A 27,227-nucleotide genomic window follows, 5' to 3' on the forward strand; every position below is an offset into this window, starting at 1 on the left:
TTTGCTAGAGAAGCTTAACATTGCTTGTGCTAATGAGATAGAAAGACGAAACAAAAAGCGGTTGAATGCCCCACAGCCTGCTACAACTGTAAGTGTAGTCCAAGTAGAAGATACCCCATCTGCAAAGTGTCCTGTGAAGGAAGCCAAAGCTAAGATACCCGCAGGACTGTTAACAGAGTTAGGTGAACTTAAGACAGGTGTAGCCTCTCTAAAAGGTCTCAGTGCAGAGATTGCTCAGATTAAGGAGACATTACAGCAGCCTATGTTTCAGTCACCGCCTTGTGCCTATGCCCCACCCCCAGTTAGGAGGCCAGATAGGGACCCCCAGCCACCTGTTTCCCAACAGCAGTTTTACAGCAACTACAGTCGGTCCCAAGCACCTGACCCTGCGCAGCATCAATATGCATCTAACTGGTTTACCAACCACTCTGCTCAAGCTCCAAGGAGGTGTTTTGTCTGCCAGCAGGCCAGAACAGACGCACGCTGCACACACTGCTTCCACTGCTTTCAGCGGTGTATGGAGGAGTGTTTGGAAGGGCTCCGGGATAACATCTGCATTCCTTATCTGGACGACACGCTAGTTTTCAGTAAAACATTCGACAGCCATGTGAATGATGTGCGAAAAGTTTTGCAGCGTCTCAGAGAGTATGGCATTAAACTCAAACCAAGTAAGTGTGATCTCTTTAAACCCCAGGTCCGTTATTTGGGCAGAATAGTGTCTGCAGAGGGCAGCCGAGTTGACCCAGCCGATTTTGAAGCAGTAAGAGCATTGAAAGAAATCAGACCAGAGACTGTGGGCCAGCTCAGAAAAATGCTTGGTTTACTCACTTACTACAGACAGTACATCAAATACTTTTCTAGGAGTGCCAGCTGCCTGTATGACCTCCTGAATGCAGATTCAGAGAAATTACCTGACCACCCACGGAAAACAAAAACAAAGAAAGTAAGTCATGTGGTGCCCTCAAACAAGCCAATCCTGTGGACTGACCAGCATCAACAGGCACTTGAACAGCTGATTGAGTGTTTGCTTCACCCACCAGTTTTAGGTTTCCCTGATTTCACTCAGCCATTTGTTGTACACACTGATGCGTCACACCAAGGCTTGGGAGCAGTTCTTTATCAAAAGCAAGAGGGGAAGCTTAGGGTCATTGCTTATGGCTCTCGAACCTTAACAGCAGCTGAGAAGAACTATCACTACCACTCAAGCAAGCTAGAATTTCTAGCTCTAAAATGGGCAATCACTGATAAGTTCCATGACTATTTGTACTATGCTCCGACCTTCACTGTATACAGCGATAACAACCCGCTCTGCTACATTCTGTCGACTGCAAAACTGAACGCAACCACTTCCAGGTGGGTTGCAGACTTGGCTGATTTCCACTTTACAATAAAGTACAGGCCAGGCAGAGAGAACGGTGATGCAGATGCTTTGTCAAGGATGCCACTGGATGTAGAGTCACTGATGAGAGAATGTTCTGAGGAGCTTCCACCAGACACCATCGCCGCCACGATACAAGCAGTTGAGGTACAGAAAGAGGCTGTTGTACCTTGGTCATTTTCAGCTGCATCTATGTCAGTATCAGCTGAAGGTGAGACAACCACTGCAACAACCAGCTCGATCCCAAAAGATGGGATAAGAGAAGCACAATAATCTGATCCAGTCATCCGTCCTGTGCTCAATTTCAAACTGTCGGGTTCCAAACCGCCAGTTAAAGAGCAAAAGAAATTCAGTCCAAAGACAAAATGCCTATTCAGAGAATGGGACAAATTGACAATAGACAGTGATGGCATTTTGTACAGAATCACTACAGCCCGCAAGCAGTTAGTTCTACCAGAGCAGTACAAAGGTAAAGTGATGGAAGAGTTGCACAATAACATGGGACACCAAGGTACTGACCGCACTGTATCACTAGTACGTGACCGCTTCTTCTGGCCATCTATGCAATCTGACATCGAGCACTATGTGACTAAAACTTGTAGCTGTGTCAAGCAGAAAAAGCCAGCCCATGCAACAAGAGCTCCCCGACAAAATATTGTGACAACACAGCCATTTGAACTGATATGTATTGACTTCCTTCATCTCGACAGATGCAAAGGGGGATATGAGTACATCCTCGTGATTGTTGATCATTTTACACGTTTCACTCAAGCCTACGCCACCACATCAAAGTCAGGTAAAACTGCTGCAAATCTCATCTTCAATGATTTTGCCCTGAAGTTTTGGGTTCCCGTCCCGCATCCACCATGACCAAGGGGGAGAATTTGAAAATCAGTTGTTCCATCAGTTAAAGAAACTCAGTGGCATGGCGGGGTCCAGGACAACACCCTATCACCCGATGGGAAACGGTCAAGCGGAACGCATGAACAGAACATTGTTGCAAATGTTAAAGACACTAACTGAGACACAAAAGTCAAATTGGAAGGAGTCTCTGAACAAACTGGTTCATGCCTATAACTGCACCCGTTGCGAAGTGACTGGCTATTCACCATTTTATCTTCTGTTTGGGAGATCACCCAGGCTTCCAGTTGATATGCTCTTTGGATTGTGCACAGAGGCAGGTTCCAGTAACCAGCGAGAGTACGTGGAGAACTGGAAACGAGGGATGGAAGAAGCATACGCCATTGCAAATGACAATGCTCAGAAAGCCGCTGAAAGAAGTAAGAAGTACTATGACACTAAAGTTAGGAGTTCAGTGCTACAGCCTGGTGAGCGAGTTCTGATTAAAAACCTCACACCAAGAGGAGGACCAGGAAAACTCTGTAACTATTGGGAAGATACAATTCACACAGTGGTGAGACAAATGGGTTCAGACCTGCCGATTTATGAATTGAGACCAGAAAAGGGTAGGGGACGCTCCAGGGTCCTGCACAGAAACCTGCTCATGTCCTGTGACCACTTACCTTTTGAGACACAACCAGAAATGACCAAAGTGGACAAAAGTCAGAAAACGAGGAGACACCAGCCTGCATCACAGACTCTAGATTCTGATGAAGACAGTGGGGATGAATATGACCTTCATCATGAGCCGCTACAGGTTCCCACATCTCCTACAGTACCTGAGGAGAGGAATGCTGAACCAGCGAGAGAGTGGGAACACAGGCCCCCAACAGTGAAACGGACAGTTGCAGTGCCAGTCCCTGATACGCTACCAGCACAGCCTCTTGTTGAAAAGCAGCTGGAGGAGACAACAACAGTAAAAGACCTGCCTGCTGAGGAGAGTAACTTGCCTGCTGAAAATTTGCCTGATGATCGTCCACCAAGTGCCTTTCCTTCATATACTGATGCTGCTGAACCTGAGGAACCAGCCTACCAGCTGCCACAAAGAGAGAGACACCCTCCAAGACGTATCTCACCTATGATCAGCTTGGTATCCCTTCCTGCTACAGTATACAGCCACAGCCACAGTTGTTCCCTGTCTACTCTGCACCAGGACTGGTTCCATAGCTGCCATCACTACAGCAATGTTACTTTCAGCCACCTTACATGTATGGGCTTCAGCAAACATGAGGCTACAGAGTTGACATGTTTGACCATGGACTACTATCTGATTTCACAGACTGTCAAAAGAGACAATTTACAGACTATGCATATAGATCATTAAAATTGACTGTTGATCAATAGTATGAGAAAATACTGCTTATGTTATATAGCTGGTCAACAGATATGGACTGTGAATATAACTTGTTAGTTATATTTGAACTGTGACCCTTGACCTCTGCTCAAGTACTACCTTACAGAAGAGGATTTTCTAGGTCCAGTGCATACGGACTGTTGAAGAAGACAATGTTGGTAATGTTGGGACAACATTTATTTTGTCAGGGAGAGTGTGACAGGTTAAAGGAAATATTCATAGCCTGTTATACATTAAAAAGTATTAGTAAGTTCATAGTATGTGAGGATCTTAAAACATCTAAGGTTAAAAAGATGCATTCAGTATTAGTTGATAGAGATTGATAACATTCATATAATTGTGTTAAAGTTCAAATCTGTCAAAGGGTACGAATTGTGAGAGTAATGTATAAACGTTATATTGATTACTTTATTTTGTGGTGCCTAAAAGTGTTCATCTGTGATCTACGAAATGCTCTTAATCTATGAGCCGGATATCGATTGCTCTGGTCTCCACCCATATTCCTGGGGAAAATCGCGGTCTTTTCTCATTGAACTAAACGTTGAATTGAGAATACAACACCGTATCACTGTCGTGATTATTTCTCCCCTGTTTTCAGGGGCGTAACATAAGCACATGAAGATTCCACCTCTGTCACCAACGGTGAAGTAAAGCTGACTAACAGAACCCTCCAAAATATGATGGCATGTCTCAGAAAGGAACATCCAAATGTCATTCAATATGCACTGCCTCAATGGCAGTGTCAGTGGAATTCCACAGGGCATGCATTCATTTGTACAGTGAAGCTTCCTGATCATGCTTCCTGATCATGCTCTCCATGTTAGTCAGAGTTCATATGGGAGGAGAATTGAACCCAGGTCACACGCATGACAGTGGTGATGTTATTAAAGAGGCATGTCTCAGAAAGGAACATCCAAATGTCATTCAATATGCACTGCCTCAATGGCAGTGTCAGTGGAATTCCACAGGGCATGCATTCATTTGACATTTTAGTCATTTAGCAGACGCTCTTATCCACAGCGAATTACTGTATTGAGTGCATACATTTTTGTATTGGTTCCCTGTGGGAATTGAACCCACAACCCAGGCGTGGCATTGCAAGCACCGTGCTCTACTAACTGAGCCACACGGGACCACACTCAAAAAGGGCTCTTCTATTCTGTCCATCTCTCCATTGCCCATTTATTTGAAATCCTGGACATCGTCATTCATATTTTATGGACTTAAATGAGCAGGGTCGTTCCATTACAGAATTCAATTTAGCGCAAATCTAAGACTTGAAAGCATTTCCATGAAATGGCTACATTCAAAATCAGTGAAACGGGGTGTTGCTTTTTGTGTTTCTCAAGCACAGGCCAAACAAATGCAACATTAAAAATCAATCATTTAAATAATAAAATAACTATACATGAGAAGGTGCCTCGATGTTCACATTACTGAAACCCCATTCCTACCCAACCCAGCGTAGAAAACCTCTGATGAAACATTCCATTATCTTAAGGCCTTAGTGCTATACTAAAGTTCTTCCAGTTTCCAAGGGACTCTGTTCCATTCTCTCTCCCATCAGGGTGTATTGATTCCCCTTTTGTTGCAGGAAGAGGCAGAGGACTTCAGTGCTGGTAATTGGGAGTTAATCGTGCAGGGAGGACAACGTCTCTCCTGTCACAAGCAGTCTTGGGCAAGAGGATTCATTTCTGGAACACCAACCACGTTTCCATCCACAGTTCTCATGCGGATAAAGTCATATGTATAAAGCAGAATTTGTTCATTCAACATGTCACTTCTGAGCCGTATCTTGGATCTATGACCTACTCTTTTGCCAGGTAGCATGCATATAAACCTAGCCTCTAAGTCGAAGGTATGTTTGACTTTTACGGCAGGGCATTTTCTTCCCGTTGCCATTCCTTTTCTACTCGGCGGAGACACTAACGTTATTGGACTCTGATAAAAAAATAACTAATACTGTCTTGTGTGGTTGTCATTTAAGCTACACATTTGGGAGGTCCTTTTAATTTGGCTAGATGGCTAGCGTAGTAATGCACGGCTACAATTCCAAGCATTTGCAGAGCTTTTCTTTGTTTGTTTTCTTCCTTTTCATTTAGATACTTACTGAAGGTCTTTTCACCACTTTATTACGCCCTATTGATCATTCGTACATGTACAGACACTCGGCTCCATTTCTTTTTTGGTAACAGGGTAACTTACTGTGGGACACTTATTTGGCCATCCTTAAGACACATCGATTGAAGAATCTCTGACTCAGGACAGTTCAGTTTCACTGTTATGGGGTGTAGACCTAATCACCGTTTTGTGAATGCTTTTTCAAATGTATTTCACCACCGAGTTGGGACAGGAAGGTTTTCTGTTTATATGCACCGAAGCCGCACAAACCTCAACCTGCTGTCTCCATTCGCTGGAGAAGGAGACGAGGAGTGACCTTTTTCTGTCCTATTTTTTTTATTTGTTGCTTTTTTCATCAGTTCTCTGTTATCTTTGCAAATGATATTAATAGTATTATGGGAATAGGTAGGCCTAATCTTATAAAGGTTTATATCTTGGAATACTAAGGCAATGAACAATCCTGTCAAGAGGTCTAGGATCTTCTCTCATTTGAAAAAGATAAAAGTAGATCTTTTTTTACCCATTTACGCATTTCAGATCATTCAAGGCTACAGAACTCCAGGTTTAGTGAGGTTTTCCTTTCAGACTTTAACTCCCAAGCCAGTGGGGTTGCAATTATGGTTAGTAAAATAATACATTTCTCTACTACTAATGTTATTTCAGACAGTAATGGGAGATATTTAACCATAACTGGCACCATTTGACACACACCTGTAGTATTGGTCAATGCATATGCTCCCATTTTTGATGATGTTGAATTTGCCAACGGGTTGCTGGGGAAAATCCCTTCTCTGAACACCCATCTTTTAATATTTGGCGGGGATTTGAATTGTGTTACTAGCCCGGCTTAAGACCGCTTCAACCCCAGAACTATGTCTCCTTCTGTTATGTCAAAGACCTTCTCAGATTTTATGGTTCAGAACAGGTGTAGAGATCCCTGGAGATTTCAGAATCCCCAGGCAACAGAGAATTCTTTCTTTTCACGTGTACACCATTCTTTTTCTCGTCTTGACTATTTCTTTATTGAACATAAGTTACTTCCAAAATGTCACCTCTTCTGAATATTTACCCGGTGTCATTTCTGACCATGGACCTTTAGCCCTAGCCATAGTCCTATCAGGACAAACTCGTACTCATCCCTGGAGATTCAATTCTCTTCTCCTGTCTGATTGATAATTTTCTTATTTCAAATCAGACAAACTCAACCTCTCATACTCGCTTATGGGAATCACTTGAGGCCTATCTTAGAGGATAAATTATTTCTTATTATTCTCATTTAAACAAAACTCGGAAAGTTAAACTAGAAGAACTGACTAAAGTCATCCTTGACTTAGACCATCAATATGCCATGATTCCATCTCCAGAGCTATATAAGCAACGCTTGAACTTACAATCTGAATTAAATCTCTTCTCCACTACAGATGCAGAACGTTTACTATTGCATTCACGTGGTAACTACTATGAACATGGTGACAGGGCAAGTAATCTGCTCGCACACCAATTAAAACGCAGTGCTGCTACCTGTCTGATTCCCCAAATTAAAGATTCCTCTCATAGATTGAATTCTGACCCTACGGAGATCAATGACACCTGCAAATCCTTCTATTCATCTGAATTTCCATCAGATACTGCCAATATGACTACATTTTTGGGTGAACTGGAGACTCCCACAGTTGAGGCTGAAACTGCAGATGACCTTGATTTCCCTCTCAGCCTTGAAGATATTCAGTCTATCAAGTCGATGCAGAGCAGTAAGGCTCCAGGGCCTGATGGGTTTCCAGCTGAGGTCTTCAAGAAATTATATACCAAGTTAGCCCCTTTACTTTTATCTATGTATAATGAATCCCTTGAACATGGCTTGTTGCCACCTACCCTAACACAGGCGTCAAATGCGCTTCTCCTTAAGGGTAAAGACCCCACTTCCTGTTCTACATTTAGGCCCCCAAGTCTCCTTAATGTGGATGTAAAGGTGCTGGTGAAGGTGATAGCGAGGCGTCTGGAAGTAGTCTTAGCTGGAATCATATCACAGGAACAAACCGGCTTTATAAAAAGGACAGATATTCAATTTTTAAACATTCGGACGGTGTTTAACATGATTTATTCTAAACAATTCTCCAACTCCCCCGAGGTTTGCATCTCCCTAGAGACAGAGAAGGCATTCGACAGAATTGAGTGGGAGTACCGCTGCATCTACTATGAGTCCTATTGATAAGAATCCCTTATTCCTCGCTTCTCTAATAGATAATGCTTTCTCTTACTGGACAAGGAAAGGTATTAAGTCCTTCAAAGACTTCTATGTAAATATAATTTTTTCTAGTTTTCCCAACCTGGCCACTAAAATACTCTTTGCCTCCATTTCACTTTTTCCGTTACCTTCAAATTAGGCATTGGGTCCCCTCCCAATTCTCTGGCTTCCCTGCTCCACCCTTTTGCCAACCCTGGTATGGCAATTGACTCTATTACCTCAACAGAAAGCAGTCATTTCTCAGATCTGTGTATTTTGTCATTGGACAAACACTCCACCAACAAAATGAAATCTGCTTGGGAATTTACACAGGAGTGGTGGGATGAGTCGATTGATAGAGTGTGCGCCACTACATCTTGTGTTCGTCTTAGTCTCATACAATCAAGGTTTCACATAGGGTGCATCATTTTTCCAAATCCAGATTGGCATATATCCAAATGTAAATGTTGAGTGTGATAGTCACATGTTAATGCGATGCTCTAAACTACTAAACTACTGGGATTCTACTTTTAAAACATTATCTAAGGTGCATGAAATTAACCTGCAGCCTTGTCCCTTGATAGCGGTTTTCGGTATTCCGGAAGACTTATTCTCCTTGGACCCCAAACCATGCCCATATTGTTGCTTTTACATTCTTATTATCTCAACGTAGAACTCTTCTCCAGTGGAAGTCTGCTCAGCCCCCCTCTACTTCAATGGCTCAACGATGTAATGTTCATCCTAAAGTTTGAGAAAATAAAGTATTCTTAGGGGTTCCAACGATACATTTGAAAGAAAATGGCAACCATTTATATTACACTTTAATGGCTTGCAGAGGCTCACCTCTGATGAGATGCTTTAAAGTTTAAGGCATTACCAGTAGTCATTACATGATAGGTACAGTCATCAATATAATGCTATCCAGCCCAAACAAGTTTGTCTAAGGTTTACTGATCATTTATTTATTTCTGTTTGTATTTTGAATCTGTATTGAGTCGTTAGTATATATCTCTGTAGAATGTGTTTTCTAGGACCGAATTGAGGGAGGGTGTGGGATGGGTTGCCTATACGGGGTGATCAGGGTGGGTGGTTTGGAGAGGGTTGGGAGGGAGGGAATCAAGGAGGGTGGACTGAGGTAGGGAAGGGACTAGGGGGGTTGGGTGGATGTGTTGTATGGAGGGAGGGTGGGTGGTTGTAATACGGTAAAATCTTTGTAATTACCTTGATGTACATTCTGTAAAACTTGAATAAAAATATATACTACAGTTCAAAAGTTTGGGGTCACTTAGAAATGTCCCTTGTTTTTGAAAGAACAGCTATTTTTTTGTCCATTAAAATAACATCAAATTGATCAGAAATACAGTGTAGACATTTATCACTAGAAAACCCTTTTGCAATTATGTTAGCACAGCTGAAACCTGTTGTGCTCATTAAAGAAGCAATACCACTGGCCTTCTTTAGACTAGTTGAGTATCTGGAACCTCAGCATTTGTGGGTTTGATTAGAGGCTCAAAATGGCCAGAAACAAATAACTTTCTTCTGAAACTCTTCAGTCTCTTCCTGTAGACTACCTACCCACACTACCTGCGAGCTGTTGGCTAGAACACGTGCCAAGATCAGAGTAGGCACATTGCCATTTAACGCAACAGTTTGTGACAAAACTATCAATAGGGTTGAAAATGCGATCGAAAGTTTGTGTTTCTATTTTTTTCCGGTACATTAAAACTTGAGCGGAAACTTACATTGTGTGTGCGCACTGTCGTCACTCGCCGATTTTACAGAGGTGGTGTTTCTGCCAAGTCCGTTTGGTGGAAACACCACTGGAGGGAAAATGCTCATATTTGTGGATGTTAGATATTCACATGAAAATCTGTTGGGAATTAGATGGAAACCTAGCTACTGACAAGATCGACAGAGAGAAAAGGACAGAGGTGGAACTTAGAGAGCCCAAGAAAGTGGTTTCCACAAGTACATAGAGTAGCCAGCCAAATAGAAACAGTAGCCAGCCAGGTTTCCAAGGACATCTATTGTGGATGGCCTCTGGTACATTTTAATACCTCGATTCCATCTGAAATATATAGCAAAATGATTTAATAATTTAAAGAGTTTACCTCCCACATTGGAAAAATTACAATTTGAATGACTGAAAATGTATGAATTCAATGTATTGTTAGTTGTTTTGGATATTGTCTAGGCATACACGATTCAGGACTATTTTCTAAGTAAGAGAACATTAAACCACATCAGCAGACCACTTTTGAGGTCCGGGAAACATCTGAGAAATGTAGATTGAGGTGTAGTTACCCTTTAATTAATGTGTGCACCTAGCAAGAGGCTGTTTTAGCTGTGCTTTTGTAGCACACGTGATGGTAGAGTTTGCAAAACAAATACCCACTGGATTGATGAAAATAATCATAATATCATTCTGCCAGGCAAGCATAGGCTACTTTAAAGTTAGTCTTTCCCAAAAACATTAAATTAAGGTTATCTACCAGAGGACCATTTTCATTAGCATTAGCATTATCGCTAACAGCTACACAAAGTGGTAGACGTGCACATCACACACAGAGGCAGGGGCATTCTCGTTGCCTCTTCAGAAAGTTGCAGTAAAGACTAATCACTGATGCATTCCGTTCATGTCTTTAGATAAACTTGGGCAAATTACATTTTCAATACATTTACAGTAGTTGATTGCTGACTAAGGTCAATAAAAAAATGTATATTGTTGAACTCAGTTTTACTGCCTGGATACCGTGAGGGCACTAATTATCATATTTCCTCTCCCAATTGTTCCTGCAGTGATGATTCACCATATTCATTGAATGTTTTCATAATTTATAAGCAGATAATCACCAAAAAGCCTAGGCATAACAGTAGCCTATGCAAATTAGTGATCCAAATGAACAACTCTCACCTATGTGATTCAGTCGGCTACACTGACTGACAAGAGTCACTCACTTTAGAGTCACTGTCTGGCAAGCCCCAACATCCTAGGAGATCCTTTGGTTTAGTTGTCCGTTTGCGATATGGACAACCACGTTGCACAGTTTGACACCTTTTATAAACTAGTCAACACTTACATTTCAGATGTCAATCAAAGCACTAAATAGGGAAAAATAAAATAAATGGTGTCAAAAAACAATAATTAGTTGAAGTCGTGGATTTTGACTCATCGTTACCACTTTTATTACATGGGATGTGCAAATTCAGCAACCAGAAATCTATAATGACTAGATGCTCATGTCTCCAACCTAATAATGGGAGTCGTTGTCCCAAAGGCGAGAAGGCAGGCGACAAGCGTAGGTCCATAAAAATCCCATAGAAACACATTGGGTTCATTTTGGACAGACTTCGGCAACAGTGAAACCTTCCTCTGCTGTGTTTTCCTGCCATCGCTCACTTTGTGACTGACAGCCGCCTATCCTAGCAATAGATCGCTAGAAAATGCATATCATTCATTCTAGCGGGAGAGGTTTCACCGCACTAGAAAATTATTATTTAGGGATGCACCGATATTACATTTTTGGCCCATACCGATATCCAATACTTTCCTTAACAAAAAACTAAACTATTTAGCAGCCTTTTAAGCATTCTAGTATAGTTAACTTCTTGCGTCGAGCCATCCCGGATCCGGTATCGTGACTACAGCCTCAAGCTCATTACCATAACGCAACGTTAACTATTCATGAAAATCGCAAATGAAATTAAATTAATCTATTTGCTCTCAAGCTTAGCCTTTTGTTAACAACACTGTCATCTCAGAGTTTCAAAATATGCTTCTCAACCATTGCAAAACAAGCATTTGTGTAACAGTATTGATGGCTAACGTACCATTTAGCATTAGCATTCAGCATGCAACATTTACCACAAAAACCATAAAAGCATTCAAATAAAATCATTTACCTTTGAAGAACTTCAGATGTTTTCAATGAGGAGACTGTTAGATAGCAAATGTTCAGTTTTTACAAAAAATATTATTTGTGTCGACTAATCGCTCCGTTTTGTTCATCGCGTTTGGGTAAGGAAAAAAATAAAATAATAAGTCATTAAAACGCGAACTTTTTTCCAAATTAACTTCATAATATCGACAGAAACATAGCAAACGATGTTTAGAATCAATCCTCAAGGTGTTTTTCACATATCTATCGACGATAAAATCCATCGGGGCAGTTTACTTTCAATTCTGAAGAAATGGAACGCGCATGGACCTACAGATTACGCACACAGGACACCGGGCGGGACACCAGGTAAATTTAGTCTCTTATGGTCAATCTTCCAATGATATGCCTACAAACACGTCACAATGCTGCAGACACCTCGGGGAATAGACATAAAGCGCAGGCTCATTCCTGGCGCATTCACAGCCATATAAGGAGACATTGGAACACAGCGCCTTCAGAATCCGGGGCATTTCCTGTATGAAACTTCATCTTGGTTTCGCCTGTTGCATTAGTTCTGGGGCACGCACAGATAATATCTTTGCAGTTTTGGAGACGTCAGAGTTGTGTCTTTCCAAGGCTGTCAATTCCATGCATAGTCGAGCATCTTTTCGTGACAAAATATTGCGCTTAAAACGGGCACGTCTTTTTATCCAATAATGACACAGCGCCCCCATAGGTTCAACAGGTTAAATAGTTAAAACACACACAAAAAAAAGTTATTTTGTTGGAATTTACATATGTCCCTATTACCAGTAAAACATAATCAAAACCTATTTCTTTCACTTCCTTGCTGTGCTGTTTCGTTGTTCATTTGTTCAATCTTTTCATTCTCAACCAGTAGTGTGTACCGGGGCTCGAGGTGCTCGACCAGTCAGCAAAAGCCAACATCATCCACGACAGAGAACGGTTGATTGTCAAGGGCAATGAATTCCATTATCTTGGCGTTAATGGATTTAGTCCTTGAGCTAAAAAAATTGCCTGAAATGTTCTTACTCTTTCAAATGACTGCTCGGCTTGAACTTGTTTAGTTGTTGGAAGTGTGCACTTAGAACAAAAGCAGAAAAAAACTAAAGTAGTCCAACGTCTGGGGGTGATGCACTTTCAAATTATTAATTAGGTTTGTGATAAGGAACTATTTCACTTTCTCCCCTCGGGAAATAATAGCAGCACAAACGTTGCATACGGCCGTCGTTATCTTCCTTTGAAACGTCAAAATAGATCCACACAGCAGACATTGTGGGCCAGGTTAGGAATGCTAGGTTGCACGTGTAGTGCTGTATTTTTAGTGGCTTCATTACGTCATCTACCTACATTATATAGGAATGCAAGTCACCTTTGACATTGGTTTTGCACATCTGCATTAAACTAGACATCGGGCCGATGCCGATGTCGACATTTTTAACTAATATCGTCCGATTCCAATATGCTTACCGATATCCTGCATCCCTATTATTATTACATTTTTTAGACCACTGCGCCACTCAGGAGGCCCGCAAAATATAAACTTTTAATTGAAAAGTAGCCCAGTTAAATATGAGGTGGAAAATGTAACCGGCTGAAAATGATTAGCAGACACACCCGACGCTAACGTAAAACACTGACGAAAGAGTGGGAGGGAAAAGGTACATGAGATTGAGAGAAGGCGTCAGAAGACCAGAAAAAGAGGAGTGAGAACTGGGGGAGAGAAAGAGAAGTAGAGAGAAAGGAAGAGTGAAAATAAGCAACAGGGTTGACAGAGGGGGAGGGAAAGAGAAAGACGATAGAGAACAAGATGGATTAAGTGCGCAAGCAACAGGGCGGGGGAGAAGGGGATTGGAGAATTTAGTCATCTAAATTTAAATCTAAGTTTCCAACAGTAATGATGACTTGAGGGAACACCAAAACACAAAAAGGTGCTGAGGTATTGGAATAAGTCGCTGACGTGATAAAACACGAGGAGCCAATAACACAAATCAACACCAAAACAAATTAAGATCCCTGTGTTGATCTAAAAGGGCAAAGCCTTTGCTGGCTGTTCAATGTCCTTGGGCTCCGGTCCGACGGCCCTGCCTCTTCTTCACATCATTATCTAATAATGAAGCAGGGCCATATCGCTGCAGGTTTTCAATTTGGCTCCACTCCTGCAGCAGCAGCGCTACCCAGGCATCTGTGGTCTGTGGGTCCCCAGGAGGCATCAAAAGTACAGAGGGATCCAATACACAGAGCTCAGCGCTCGATCACGCCCTCCAACGCTGCTGCTAAAAATACCCTGGCCATTCTTTCTAGTGAAAGGGACTCTCATTTACAAACATTAGTGCAAATGGTAAAACTGATTACATTTTCTATAGGGGCTAGATTGGAATGGACTGCAGGCTAGGATCACTAGGAGCAGTAGACCAATGTACATCGCAGAAAAACAATGACTTCTCGGTATCCAGAGGGACTGGTGAATTCTCTGATTGTATTGCGGTCGCCACGGGCACAGACTACTAAAAACCAACCTAAGCAAATGTAAATGTCATTGACTTTTGCCGTGTTTCCTTTAATGAAAATATTTTATTTATTCAGGGAAAACCCATCGAGATCAGGGGCTCATTCCCAAGGGTGCCCTGATCACAGTAATACAACAATCAAATACAATAACACAAAACAGCAAATCAATACAAAACACAGTAAGAAAAAGTTCCATTCCTCGGCTACTACGTCCTCAATCAACACCATAAACGGCCCGAGCTGCACCAGAACATCCAACATGTAAACATCAATTCTCCAGTTTGTGAACGATTTATGAATCTAAAACAAATCAAAAGTCAACCCTAGGGTGTCGGTCATTCAAAAGTTCTTACTTGATCAAACTTGTTTCATATAAATAACTAAATCTTAATGCTGCCGACATGCAACACAGATCATACTCATTTGTACAGTGCATGTATACAGTGAATTCAATATTTACACATTAACAAAGGAGTAACTAGAATTAAGCAATAAGGTCCGGGGGGTGTGGTATATGGTCAATATACCATGGCTAAGGGCTGATCTTATGCACGACGCAACGCGAAGTGCCTGGATACAGCCCTTAGCCGTGGTATATTGGCCATGTACCACAAACCCCCGAGGTGCCTTATTGCTATTATAAACTGGTTACCAACGTAATTAGAGGAGTACAAATAAAATGTTTCGTCATACCCGCGGTATACGCTCTGACAGCCAATCAGCATTAAGGGCTTGAACCACCCAGTTTATAAACTGTGGTAGACCAGGGTGTGGGGGCTTACACACAATAACTCCAGCTCTCGTCCCTGGATACGGGGTGCTGTAATCACTTCTCTCAACCCCGAGGGTGACATTAATTTGACAAGCTCATCATTATCTAATTACTCATTGTAAGTCCAATTAATAACAGGCTACTCAACAATGGGGGTTCTAGCTCTACAGCGACTACTAGAAGGCTGAGCCATCCATATCCACTAGTGTGTATGTGAGCTATGTGCTCACATCCTAACGCACTCGTGAGGGTTTTTCGGAGAAGTTGGAGCCAAACACACACATAATCAAAGTCAGAATAACAGCTGGTTCCCTTAACTTCTGGTTTATAACGGGGTGGAGGATTGCTGAAGACAATACATTTTTTTTCTCTTTTAACCAGCATAATTTTTGGGGGGCTTAGAAACCTGGCGGAAGACAACCGAGTAGCCAAATGAAAGACAAATTGATCATGCCCATCCTCTCCATAAGATAAGAGTGAGCTGGATTACTTTACTACATCCATCCCAGCCCGAGGGAGGAGTTGTTTGGACTGTGGACTATCCCTCGCATTGTGTCCGCAGGCAAGCAGTGCCAACTTCGGTCCAGGAAGCCATGCCAGTCTGACGGCAACAAAGCAGCGGTACCTCTGGGGACAAGGGGCCAGTGAATCAGACGTGGTAAGAGAGCTGACCTCTTCCTGGTCCGTGCTAAAAGGCATTGAACTGTGGGAAAGGGGTCGCGATGAAAGGTCAATATTCATTGGACATGGGCCAACATGCTACTGAGATGGATACAGTCTTGAGTTTTAGCCATTTTTGTTCAATTATGTGTAGCAGCTTGATAAGACGTTACTAATGCCCTTGTCAGACACTCCTTGTCTTATGTCACCTGGTGTCATGTCAACTGGGCCTGGCTACTTGTCTAAATGAAGGATGAATTAAACAAAATGCCTTTGATCTCTAAGATCAGCTGAAGGGGGTTTGGGGACGTTCGGTCACAGAGGTAGAATAAATAGCTCTCGCCTCTGATAGCGGTAATTCAATTGTCCTACTTTACTTTCTTGGCTCCGTCTGCAGCTAGGGGGGGGTTGTCTGAACATTTTCAGTCTAAATTAAATCTAATTATGATGCTGTTTGTACTGTGTAGCTGCTTTGTGATATTTTGGCTTCAGAATGTCTTTGATGAGCCATGCCGGCTCCATGGACTGCAAATTCAAGAAAGACAATTGCAGAGTCATTGCTGTATCAGTATGAGACAAACATAAGCATGCTGCAAGCAACAGAATATCCTAGAGATACTTAATGGGCCGGTTCCCCTGTGAGAGAAAAACTAGGTTTAATCTGTCGAGACTTTAGTACGTTTTCACTATAAAATATGGACCAACACTTATCTTGAGAAGAGTAGCTCTATCGGAAATAATTAGCAAATTTGCAAAGTAACGAGTCACATCAGATCTTGATTCTCTGCACACAACTCGTATATTGGTAAAAGGGTGCGTCTCAGATTCTCAAGCAGATGCCATATCAGTTCACTGGAGGTGAAAGGCAACATTATGAAACGTTCGTCAACCATCTGTCATTGTTGTATCTAAATTAAATGTGGAGTTGGCTGTATACAACAAAAACACATATAGGTCTGAAAGGTGTGTATCGGTTCAATCAATATTGTCATTGCTTCGCTTTTCCTTCCAATAGGCTGGGTGGAATTTTAGCCACATTGCTTAGACGTATACAATTGTTTCAGATCTACAGTGCCTAGCTGGTAAAGACTAAGGGTTGATTTGGGTTTCACTTAGTGCACAGAGTTCAACAGTGAGCCTTCTCTGGTTACAGAACAGGTAGACTACATACTGTGAGGGCCAACAATATGCCAACGCAATCTGCAATACGGTATTAAATATTCAGTGTTTGGTCTGGGACTACGGGCTTTGAGAGCGCAGTCTCCAGAGGACAGGTGGAACGTAAAGCGAGGGAAAGAAGTACGACTGGTCTTCACGGGGCAGGGAAAGCCTTCACAAGCTCAGTCACATGTGCATGCTCCAGTTACAGACACGCGTGAGGGCACATCCACACAAAGACAAACAAATAAACATACTAGGAAAATGGTGACGGTCCCGTGAATGCAGATCTTTGCTCATATCTAAACACACACTGATGCACACTCAAACACAAACAACCTCCAAACAGACCCTACTTTGTAACAGACATGAGACGACGAGTGGGTCTCAGTAATGTCCTAAGCTTAGGGCTGGATCCAAACACTTGCAATGTTTATGCAAATCCCTCCCTACAAGCAACTTCCCGTGAACACATCTTCTGCTGAATCGACAGAATTCAGCCCCGACGGTACAACATTTCTCAATAAGGAAAGACGGGAAAATATTAGTCTCGACAGAATTCAAAGTAATTTAGTTGACAAGCAAAATTAAATGACTTAAATCAATGAGGGACCACTGAACCGCTTCCAAGAGAATCTAGAAGCCTGTATACCTCTACTTTGACAAGGAGGGAGAGAAGTTGTTGCAGTCCGTTGTATGGGAACTTTCCCCAGGTAAGTGATTCAAAAACAAACAAAACAGGAGGGAAATAGGAGGTAATGTTCCAGAATGAGCACCAGGTATCTGAGCCTGTCCGGCTGAAAATGATGTATTACAGGAGCCGCCTCCTGGTGAAATCTGAATGCTAAGGGGGCCATCCGACCGGAGAGGGAAAAAATAAAATAAAAAGGAAAATGTCTGATCTCTGACTTGGAGCAAATGGCAGATTTACCGCACGCGGTCTGTAGCGCAGGCAGGGGCAACGGCGGCATAGAAAAGAAGAGGCAGGCCTAATGTACAGGGGAGACTTGGAACACTTGTGCAGAGTCTTTGCGCAAAGTCTGGGGGGATATTGACAAGCAAGGATTGACTCGGAAATTAGGCCGCTTAGGCGTAAACACGTAATGGTTTAAAACTTCTAATACACTTGATTAATACTTCGGTGATAATACTTGTTTCTTCCTCCCTCTCAATCAGTGAAAATGACTACATAAAAGGGAAATGTGTTTCCCTCAGTGCTCAGATAAATCGTTGCGGTTTTTAATGTATTGAGTGCTGATAGGAATGTTTTGTTTTATGGCTTAAGAACCTGTACAATTTTGATTTGCCCCCCCACCCCCCACCCCTTTACTCTCAGAGGCAGACCACTGCTGAAAAATTTAAGGATCTGCTCTGTGAAAGTGTTATCATAGAATGTGTGCCATGAATACAAATTCAACCGGAGGCCTGACTCTAGCAATTGTACTCGTCATAACCTTATAATAATTGCTCCTCATCCACACAAATAAACCGGAGCGTCACATTCACATGATAGTTGGCAGTAAAATAACCAAATGTATATACAGTCCGGTGCAACATATTAAGTCACACAAACTGCACTGTAGGCCTATGCATAAAGATACAATCTTAGTGACTGTTTGTAACAGAAAGAGCATGCATGGACTGTGCTTTGTAAGTAAAGTCTTCAACGTCTGTGGAGCCTATTCTATTCTGCCTCATTATTATTTGACCATGCTGGTCATTTATGAACATTTGAACATCTTGGCCATGTTCTGTTATAATCTCCACCCGGCACAGCCAGAAGAGGACTGGCCACCCCACATAGCCTGGTTCCTCTCTAGGTTTCTTCCTAGGTTTTGGCCTTTCTAGGGAGTTTTTCCTAGCCACCGTGCTTCTACACCTGCATTGCTTGCTGTTTGGGGTTTTAGGCTGGGTTTCTGTACAGCACTTTGAGGTATCAGCTGATGTACGAAGGGCTATATAAATAAATTTGATTTGATATTCTAGAACAATGAACATCTCAATTAAAATCTTATGGTCCAGAAATTTGCACAATCAATCATTCTCCTACTAGATCATCACAGTGATGCGGCCATCGCTCTGGTAAAAAAAAAACATATGAATCACGTCAGGTTCTATAAAATAATTGGCCGGTGCAGATTTTTCAACAATGGGTTAACTGAGGTGGAAATGCTATTCTGGCTCTAATGGTTGAATTATTAATGGTTGATATAATCATGTGGGTTTTATCTACATCACAGGTATGACTGCTCTTCTTGTTGCATTGCATCATATTCATTGGCAATTGGCAGTTACACCCCTCAGCATATGTTTCAAGACCAAATACAAATGAGCAGTAGTATTGGTGGTTTACAACACATTTAGTCACTCTCGAAGAGCATCTTCTCATTCTCCCATAAGAAAAGGCTAAAATATATCAAATTGAGTAGGGCTAGACTATACTAAATAACTGATTAGAGATGGGGGACATAAGCCTAGTTTAGTGGTAACCGCTCTACACCAAATGTGCAAATAACTGGCAGAGACGGCCACGTTGGATTATGTGGATTCTGTCGTTTCAGATAAAAGCACCACAGCAAAAGTGCAACACCTCCATATCAAACCATTGGGCTTCTTACAAATCCATACTAACTTACATACTTACATACTGTATTTAATTGTGAACACTTTGCCGTGTCAGAATCTCATTTGATGCCACCAACGGGTATCGGAGGTTTAGAGAAAGAGACAACGCACAGCTCAACTGGCTTTAAGTGGCCTATAACATTTTGGTTTTCCTAATTCAGCGAGCTTACAGGAATTGGGCTTCCTCCAATGGGAATTACAGCTTCTCCATTTATCTATTGTTATTAATAATTAATATGTTAGGCTTTAGCTGTCAAACAGAGAACTGCCAGAAAAGACTATACCTAAGCAAAATATACTAAGTAGATTCAGCTTTCCTTTTATAAAAAGCATGTTATACTGGTGCATCCGCAGACCTGGAATAAGTCAGCCTCTGAAGTTTCCAAACACAAATGACTGACAAAATGTACTTCATTTGGGCCTATATTATCCCCCAATTTGTAAAACGAAAGGCCAGAATAATGCTACTTTGAAAAAAACAATATCTATGTTTCAATGAACAAATGCATAAACATGTTCTGATGAAGCAAGGGAGAACGACAATCTCCTGTAGGTATGGAAACCAACATCTCATTTGGTGGAGAGATGGTACTCTCCTTGCTCCGTACCACCAATGGTGATCAACGATTGGTATAATTGAGTGGAAAAGACCCTCCTACACTCTGCCCAATTGGTGGAGCAATCGTGACATCTCACTGCAAGGTTGCCCATTGGTGGAGGACATCCATCATTACACATCTCCCCAAGACCACCAAGGACGAGCCTGTGGACTGTTGTTGTTTACCATGTTGACCATGTCTACAACCAGATATCATATCCAACTAAATCCAGTCAGGTACTGAACCGCTAACTTCCCCAATGCTGAGATGTCCTCTACAGTGCATTCGAAAAGTATTTCAGACCCCTTCCCACATAAAACAAATAACTTATTTACATTAGTATTCAGACCATTTGCTATGGGTCTCGAAATTGAGCTCGGGTGCATCCTTTTTCCATTGATCATCCTTGAGATGTTTCTACAACTTGGAGTCCACCTGTGGTAAATTCAATTGATTGGACATGATTTGGAGAGACACACACCTGTCTATAGGAGGTCCCAGAAGTTACAGTGCATGTCAGAGTAAAACCAAGCCATGAGGTCGAAGGAATTGTCTGTAAAGCACAGAGACCGGATTGTGTTGAGGCATAGATCTGGGGAAGGGTACCAAAACATTTCTGCAGCATTGAAGATCCTCAAAAACACAGTGGCCTCCAACATACTTAAATTGAAATCGTTTGGAACCACCAAGACTCTTCCTAGAGCTAACCTCTGACCAAACTGAGCAATCAGGGAGAAGGGCCTTGGTCAGGGAGGTGACCAAGAACCCAATGGTCATTCTGACAGAGCTCCAGAGTTCCTCTGTGGAGATGGGAGAAACTTCCAGCACTCCACCAATCAGGCCTTTATGGTAGAGTGGCTAGACGGAAGCCACTCCTCAGTAAAAGGCATATGACAACCAGCTAGGAGTTTGCCAAAAGGCACCTAAAGGACACTCAGACCATGAGAAGCAAGATTCTCTGGTTTGATGAAACCAAGATTAACTCTTCGGCGTGAATGCCAAGCGTCACATCTGGAGGAAACCTGACACCACTCATCACCTTGCCAATATCATCCCTACGGTGAAGCATGATGGTGACAGCATCATGCTGTGGGGATGTTTATCAGCAGCAGGGACAGGGAGAGTAGTCAGGATTGAGGGTAAAATGAACAGAGCAAAGTAGAGAGATCATTGATGAAAACCTGCTCCAGAACACTTAGGAGCTCAGGCTGGGGTGAAGGTTCACCTTCCAACAGGACAACAACCCTGAGCACACAGCCCAGACAACGTAGGAGTGGCTTCGGGACAAGTCTCTGAATGTCCTTGAGTGGCCCAGCCAGAGCCCGGACTTGAACCCGATCTAACATCTCTGGAGAGACCTGAACATAGCTATGCAGCGACACTTTCCATCCAATCTGACAGAGCTTGAGAGAATCTGCAGAGAAGAATGGAAGAAACTCCCCAAATACAGGTGTGCCAAGCTTCCAGCATCATACCTGAGAAGACACAAGGCTGTCATCGCTGCCAAAGGTGCTTCAACAAAGTACTGAGTAATTTACAGAATACTTATTCATTTTGAATACATATGCAAAAAAAAAAAAAAAAACTGTTTTTGCTTTGTCATTATGGGGTAGAGTGTAGATTGATGAGGGGAAAAATGCACTGTACATGTATTACAGGGGTGTCCACTAGTTACCACAGCCACAAAGTCGAATGGTCTAAAATCGTTAACTTCATGAAAACAAATGTTTATTGATCTTAATTTAAGGTTAGGCATAAGGTTAGCAGTGTGGTTAGGTTAAATATTTTAAGAAGAGAAATTGTAGAAATAGGCAGGGTTTTTGACTTTGTGGCAACGACCGTATTATAGGCATGCGTGCACTAATTAATGTCCATATGCAATGAGTATGGAGCAGCTATTCATGAAGTACATTCAGTCCCACATACCACTTCAGAAGGTGCACAATTGCCTCTGCCAGTCATTAGCATTTTCATTTAGCACCTCTCAGAGGCTTCGGGCCACCTCATACACATAGGGAGATAATCAACCAGCCCTTCTGCTAGACAGCCAAATGAATGTACTAACAAGACAGGGACATGATGTCTACTAGCCTAAGGAGACCACACAGAGATGACAATGTACTCTGGTGATGACAAACGCCAGTGTCTTCATTATACATGAACATCATCTGAATGAGAGCGAGAAGGATAAGCAAACACTGATTAAATGAATAAATGTATACATGTGAGTTATATAAATACCGCATGCATACAGTATCTATAGAACATGTTCTCCCCACCTGCTACTATAAGTGACCTTTGTTCTGTATTGAACGTAATCTAATATGTAATCTTGTTCAATCTCATTTGTTCATTACCAGTCTCATCGCCAAAGCTCAGACGTGGGAGTTAAGCTGGTGCAGAAATACATCTGTTAATATAGGCATACTTGGGGTGAGTTTTACAATGACACCTAAATCATGCAAACTTGGCAGTGACTATAGAAATTATTTTAGATTTTTTTTTTTCTGATGCAGGAAGGCTGTATAATTGACCTGTCAAGAGGTTCGCTGAGGAGCAAGCAACACGCTGACCAAGGTAACTTTGCCAACTGATTGATACTTTGTCACTTTCGATGACAAAGAACACACTTTGTCCATGAATACACTGGAACCAACAGCCTTATGAATTCATTAAAGTAAATGTTCAGGAAACTGATTAGTTTATAACCTTAAACATAAAATATACTGCATATTAAAGTAAAATGCAGCATTCTATAAATCAATTGTGGCCAGGTATGAAAGACTGTTGGATTGTCAGCCATAATGATTCTCAGATTGATCTATGACATAACCATAAAATACAACACATTATGGGCTTCTTTGATGAAGCTGTGTAAATGGTTCTCAGTGACTACGTCACATTTTGTGTACTGTCCAGGCATGCTGGAAGGGTTGTACACTACTAGCGATCAGTGACATATATTCAGGCACCTGTCCAAGGTGGAGATGGTGGTGACTTCTTTTAACAGTCCCTCCCACACTCCTCCTTACCAATCTCTCGCTCTGACACACACACACACACACACACCCAATGACCTGGCGCATGTAATAAAGCACACTCCAACTCCGGTATTTTTCATTGTACTCCAACTTGTCATGACCGTATACATGAGCTAGACACCACAAGGCACGGCAAGCGTTAAAGTGTGCTTGCTCTGTGTGGAAGTTTTATGCTTCTGTGGAAGCTGTGCTCTGCTTTGCACCGTGAAGTAAGTGACCATAAATGAACACGTTTAGGAGCAGCTTCCAAAAGTACGACAACTTAACTTCCAAGATAACAAATGTTAGGCTACAGCCCATCTCAGCAGGACTGAAAGCAAGAGAGTTACTGTACACACAAAACACAGTAGCAGACAAGGGATGGCACAAAGCCCTTCAGAAACTTTACCTGCATGAAGCGTGCCCGTGACAAGTCTATACAGGTACTGAGCGAATTTAAACATCTCCCTCTTGCACCTCTTCCTGCAGCTGCTCATGTTGGCACAGGGGGTCAGGGGTCGCGAGGGGAATGGACTCTTCTTCGGGGTGTAATCCTTCTTGTTCCGCTCTCCGGGCTCTCCTCTTCTGTCCTCCAGTCCACTGTGTGGCTACGTTCCCCGGCGTGCCCCTGGTCTAAGTGTGAGAGTGGTTGTGTTGGTGGCGGGAGCGGGAGCGCTTTGTGGAGAGCACCCCAGGGCTGCTCTTAATGTGACACCTTTCTCAGGGCTTCTCCGGCGCCTAGGCTCCGATCACCAGTGGGACGCTGCACAGTGAGCGCTGTAAGGGTCATTAATATTTCCTCACCGGCAGTTTACCTCAGGGTCCCCACGGTGCTGCTCTGCATCACTTGCACTCCCTCTTTTTCTCTGTACAGTGACCCTCCCTCGCTTTCTCTCTCTCTCATTGAAGCTTATTTTACAGAAGAGGCTATTCTCTCTCCACCCTTCTCTTTTCTTCCCTGTACAGTGGCTCTCCACCTCTCGCTCCCCTACTACGCCAGCTGCTTACTCTACTCAGCACCATCTGAGAATGTTTTGCCCTCGATGACTGTTACCAAAGGGGGAGGGGCCTGTTTGGCCCTAGGGAGGAGGAGAGATAGAGCAAAAGGAGGAGAGAAGGAAACAAGGGGAAAGTGTCTAACTCAATGAATGAGCAATGACCGCAGATTACGGGCCTGTCACATCACGCTGCTCTATAGACCATAATGCAATGGAATCAGTTTCCCAGGAGAGAAAGCAAGAGGTAAGATTGAACAGGTATTTCAGGAATTTTTTTAATGTATTTTTTTATTTACCTAGGCAAGTCAGTTATGAACAAATTCTTATTTACAATGACATCCTAGGAACAGTGGGAGAACGATTTTTACCTTGTCAGCTCGGGGATTTGATCTAGCAACCTTCCGGTTACTGGCCCAACACTCTAACCACTAGGCTACATCCCGCCCGATTTGAAACTGAACTGAATGAATATTGTATTTTGTTTTAAAATAATCTTTCAGTTTAACATTCAAGTTCAATATTTATATATTCCGTTTCAATAGTGTAGATATTTAAAACATTGCCTATCAAGTTTGCAAACTATAATTTAAAGTTGATCAAAGTTTCATATATACAACTTCTCAAATGCATTCAGATTCAGTTTTCAAAAACACCGTTCCCCAAATTCAGATTCAAAACCAGACAACATCCTGGTAGTTTGCCAGGTATGAAAGTTAGTGAACAGATAATCAAATTCTCACTGTGGTAAACAGAAAAGCTTCTGGTAGTTTCTGAAGCCAATGTGGCATGTTGAATGTATTTTATTTATTTTCTTCCAATTAATTTGGCTCTAGCATTTGAACCGTTTTGGCTATGCGCTATTATGTCCCCATCCCTGAAAGCGAAGACTCGAGCAAGGATTTGCCTTCTGTTCCCAGTCTATGATAATCACAGGCCTCGTTAGAAGGGAGTCATAAAAGCCGCTATGGATTGCCTTTCTACTCCCTATTTAATCTTGCTCTTGTGACTGACTGGGTTCGAACTAGGTCTCCTGCATGTCACAAGACTGTTAGCCCACTAATACTGAACAAAAATATAAAACGCAACATGCAACCATTTCAAAAGTTTGCCAGGTCCAGCAAATCAATGAGTTTTATTACAGATGAATTCCTCAGCACCCCCCTCCCCAGGCGATCCCACAGGTGAAGAAGCCGGATGAGGCCGGTTGGACGTACTGCCACATTCAATAAAACGACATTGGAGACAGCTTATGGTTAAGAAATTAACATTACATTTTCTGGAAACAGCTCAGATGACACATCTGTGGCATTGTGTTGTGTACCAAAACTGCACATTTTAAAAGTGCCTTTTATTGTCCCCAGCACAAGGTGCACCTGAATAACGATCATGCCGTTTAATCAGCTTCTTGATATGCCACACTGGTCAGGTGGATGGATTATCTTGGCAAAGGAGAAATGCTCACTAACAGGGATGTAAACATTTGTGCACAACATTTTAGAGAAATAAGCTTTTGTGCTTATAACTGATTGGGTTAAAAATCAGGCCATCTGCACAACAAGAATGTGACAGATCGAAGCAGAAGGATTTAATGAGAGTGCAGCAGAGGTGGCGATTATGGAATACAGGAAACGGAGGGCAGAGCACTCCCCCACATTCACATCGACGGGGCTGTAATGGAGCAGGTCGAGAGCTTCAAGTTTCTCAGTGTCCACATCACTAAGGACCAATCATGGTCCAAACAGTGGTGAAGATGGCACAAAAATACCTCTTCCTCCTCAGGAGGCTGAAAATATTTGGCATGGACTCTCAGATCATCAAAAAGTTGTACAGCTGCACCAGTGAGAGCATCTTGACTAAATGCTTGGTATGGCAACTGCTTGGCATCTGACCAAAAGGCGCTACAGAGGGTAGTGTTTACGGCCCAGTACATCACTGAGGCCAAGCTCCCAACCATCCAGGACCCCTTCGTGCGGTTGTCTGTGCCCAATAATGTTTGTACCATGTTTTGTGCTGCTGCCATGTTATGTTGCTACCATGCTGTGTTGTCATGTTGTGCTCCCTTGCTATGTTGTCATCTTAGGTCTCTCTTTATGTAGTGTTGTCTCGTGTTTTGTCCTATATTTTTTAATCCCAGCCCTCAGTCCAAGCAGGAGTCCTTTTGATACGCCGTCAGTGTAAATAAGAATGTGTTAACTGACTTGCCTAGTTAAAGGTTAAATAAATAAAAATACCAGGCGGTGTCAGGAGGAGGCCTTAAAAATGATTAGACTCCAGCCATCCAAGTCATAGACTGATCTCTCTACTACCGTATGGCAGCAATACTAGAGCGCCAAGTCTGGGACCAAAAAAGCTCCTGAACAGCTTCTACACCCAAGACATAAGACTGCTGAACAATTAATCAAATGGCTACCCTGACTATTTGCATTGGCTCTCTTGCACCGGCTCTATGTACACTCACTGAACTCTACCCACAGACTCACACATACTACACTGACACTAACACAGACTACATACAGTGGTTGCTCCACTAAAAGTTTGGCGATTATGCTGCGGGACTTAGAGGTAATTTGTGGTTTAGTACGGTACCCTGCGTCACTACTTCATTGCTCCAGACAAGCGCAAGGGGAAGTTAGAGCACTGATTATGCTTTTGGGTCCCAAGGAGCTACTGTGTCTCTGTAGTACTGTAGCCTAGTCACGTTGTACAGCGCCTTAGTGAGGCAGCGGACAGCAGTGGAAGCTGTGTTGCTACAGATGTGATTCAATACCCGTATCGGCCTTGACTGGGAGAACCATGAGATGACTGTAGATTTTTGGTTTCTCCCCCTCTAAAAACAGAAATAATTCTAAATAAAAAAAAGGCTTTATTTACAAATTTGTAACAATGTCTCACCCAATGTTCAAAAATGGCCTTCTTCCTCGCTAATTTTACGTTATTTGAAAACAAAATATATATATATTTAAACAAAGCGATTATTATTATTATTACATAAAAGCCCCTTGGAT

The 27,227-nt window shown here is 42.4% G+C and overlaps 1 protein-coding gene across 1 annotated transcript in view; it reads right to left on the minus strand.

Moving 5' to 3' along the window:
• kcnip4a (potassium voltage-gated channel interacting protein 4a) overlaps positions 1–24,232 on the minus strand; it is a 197,309-nt gene extending 173,077 nt beyond the window's left edge. Inside the window, exon 1 of the mRNA XM_029674543.2 lies at positions 23,634–24,232. Coding sequence (XP_029530403.1) covers positions 23,634–23,721 — 88 coding nt within the window. The 5' untranslated portion in view covers positions 23,722–24,232. The remainder of the gene's footprint in view (positions 1–23,633) is intronic.
• Positions 24,233–27,227: the final 2,995 nt, after the last annotated feature.

Source organism: Oncorhynchus nerka, linkage group LG12 (genome assembly GCF_034236695.1).
Source record: "Oncorhynchus nerka isolate Pitt River linkage group LG12, Oner_Uvic_2.0, whole genome shotgun sequence".
Taxonomy (NCBI): domain Eukaryota; kingdom Metazoa; phylum Chordata; class Actinopteri; order Salmoniformes; family Salmonidae; genus Oncorhynchus; species Oncorhynchus nerka.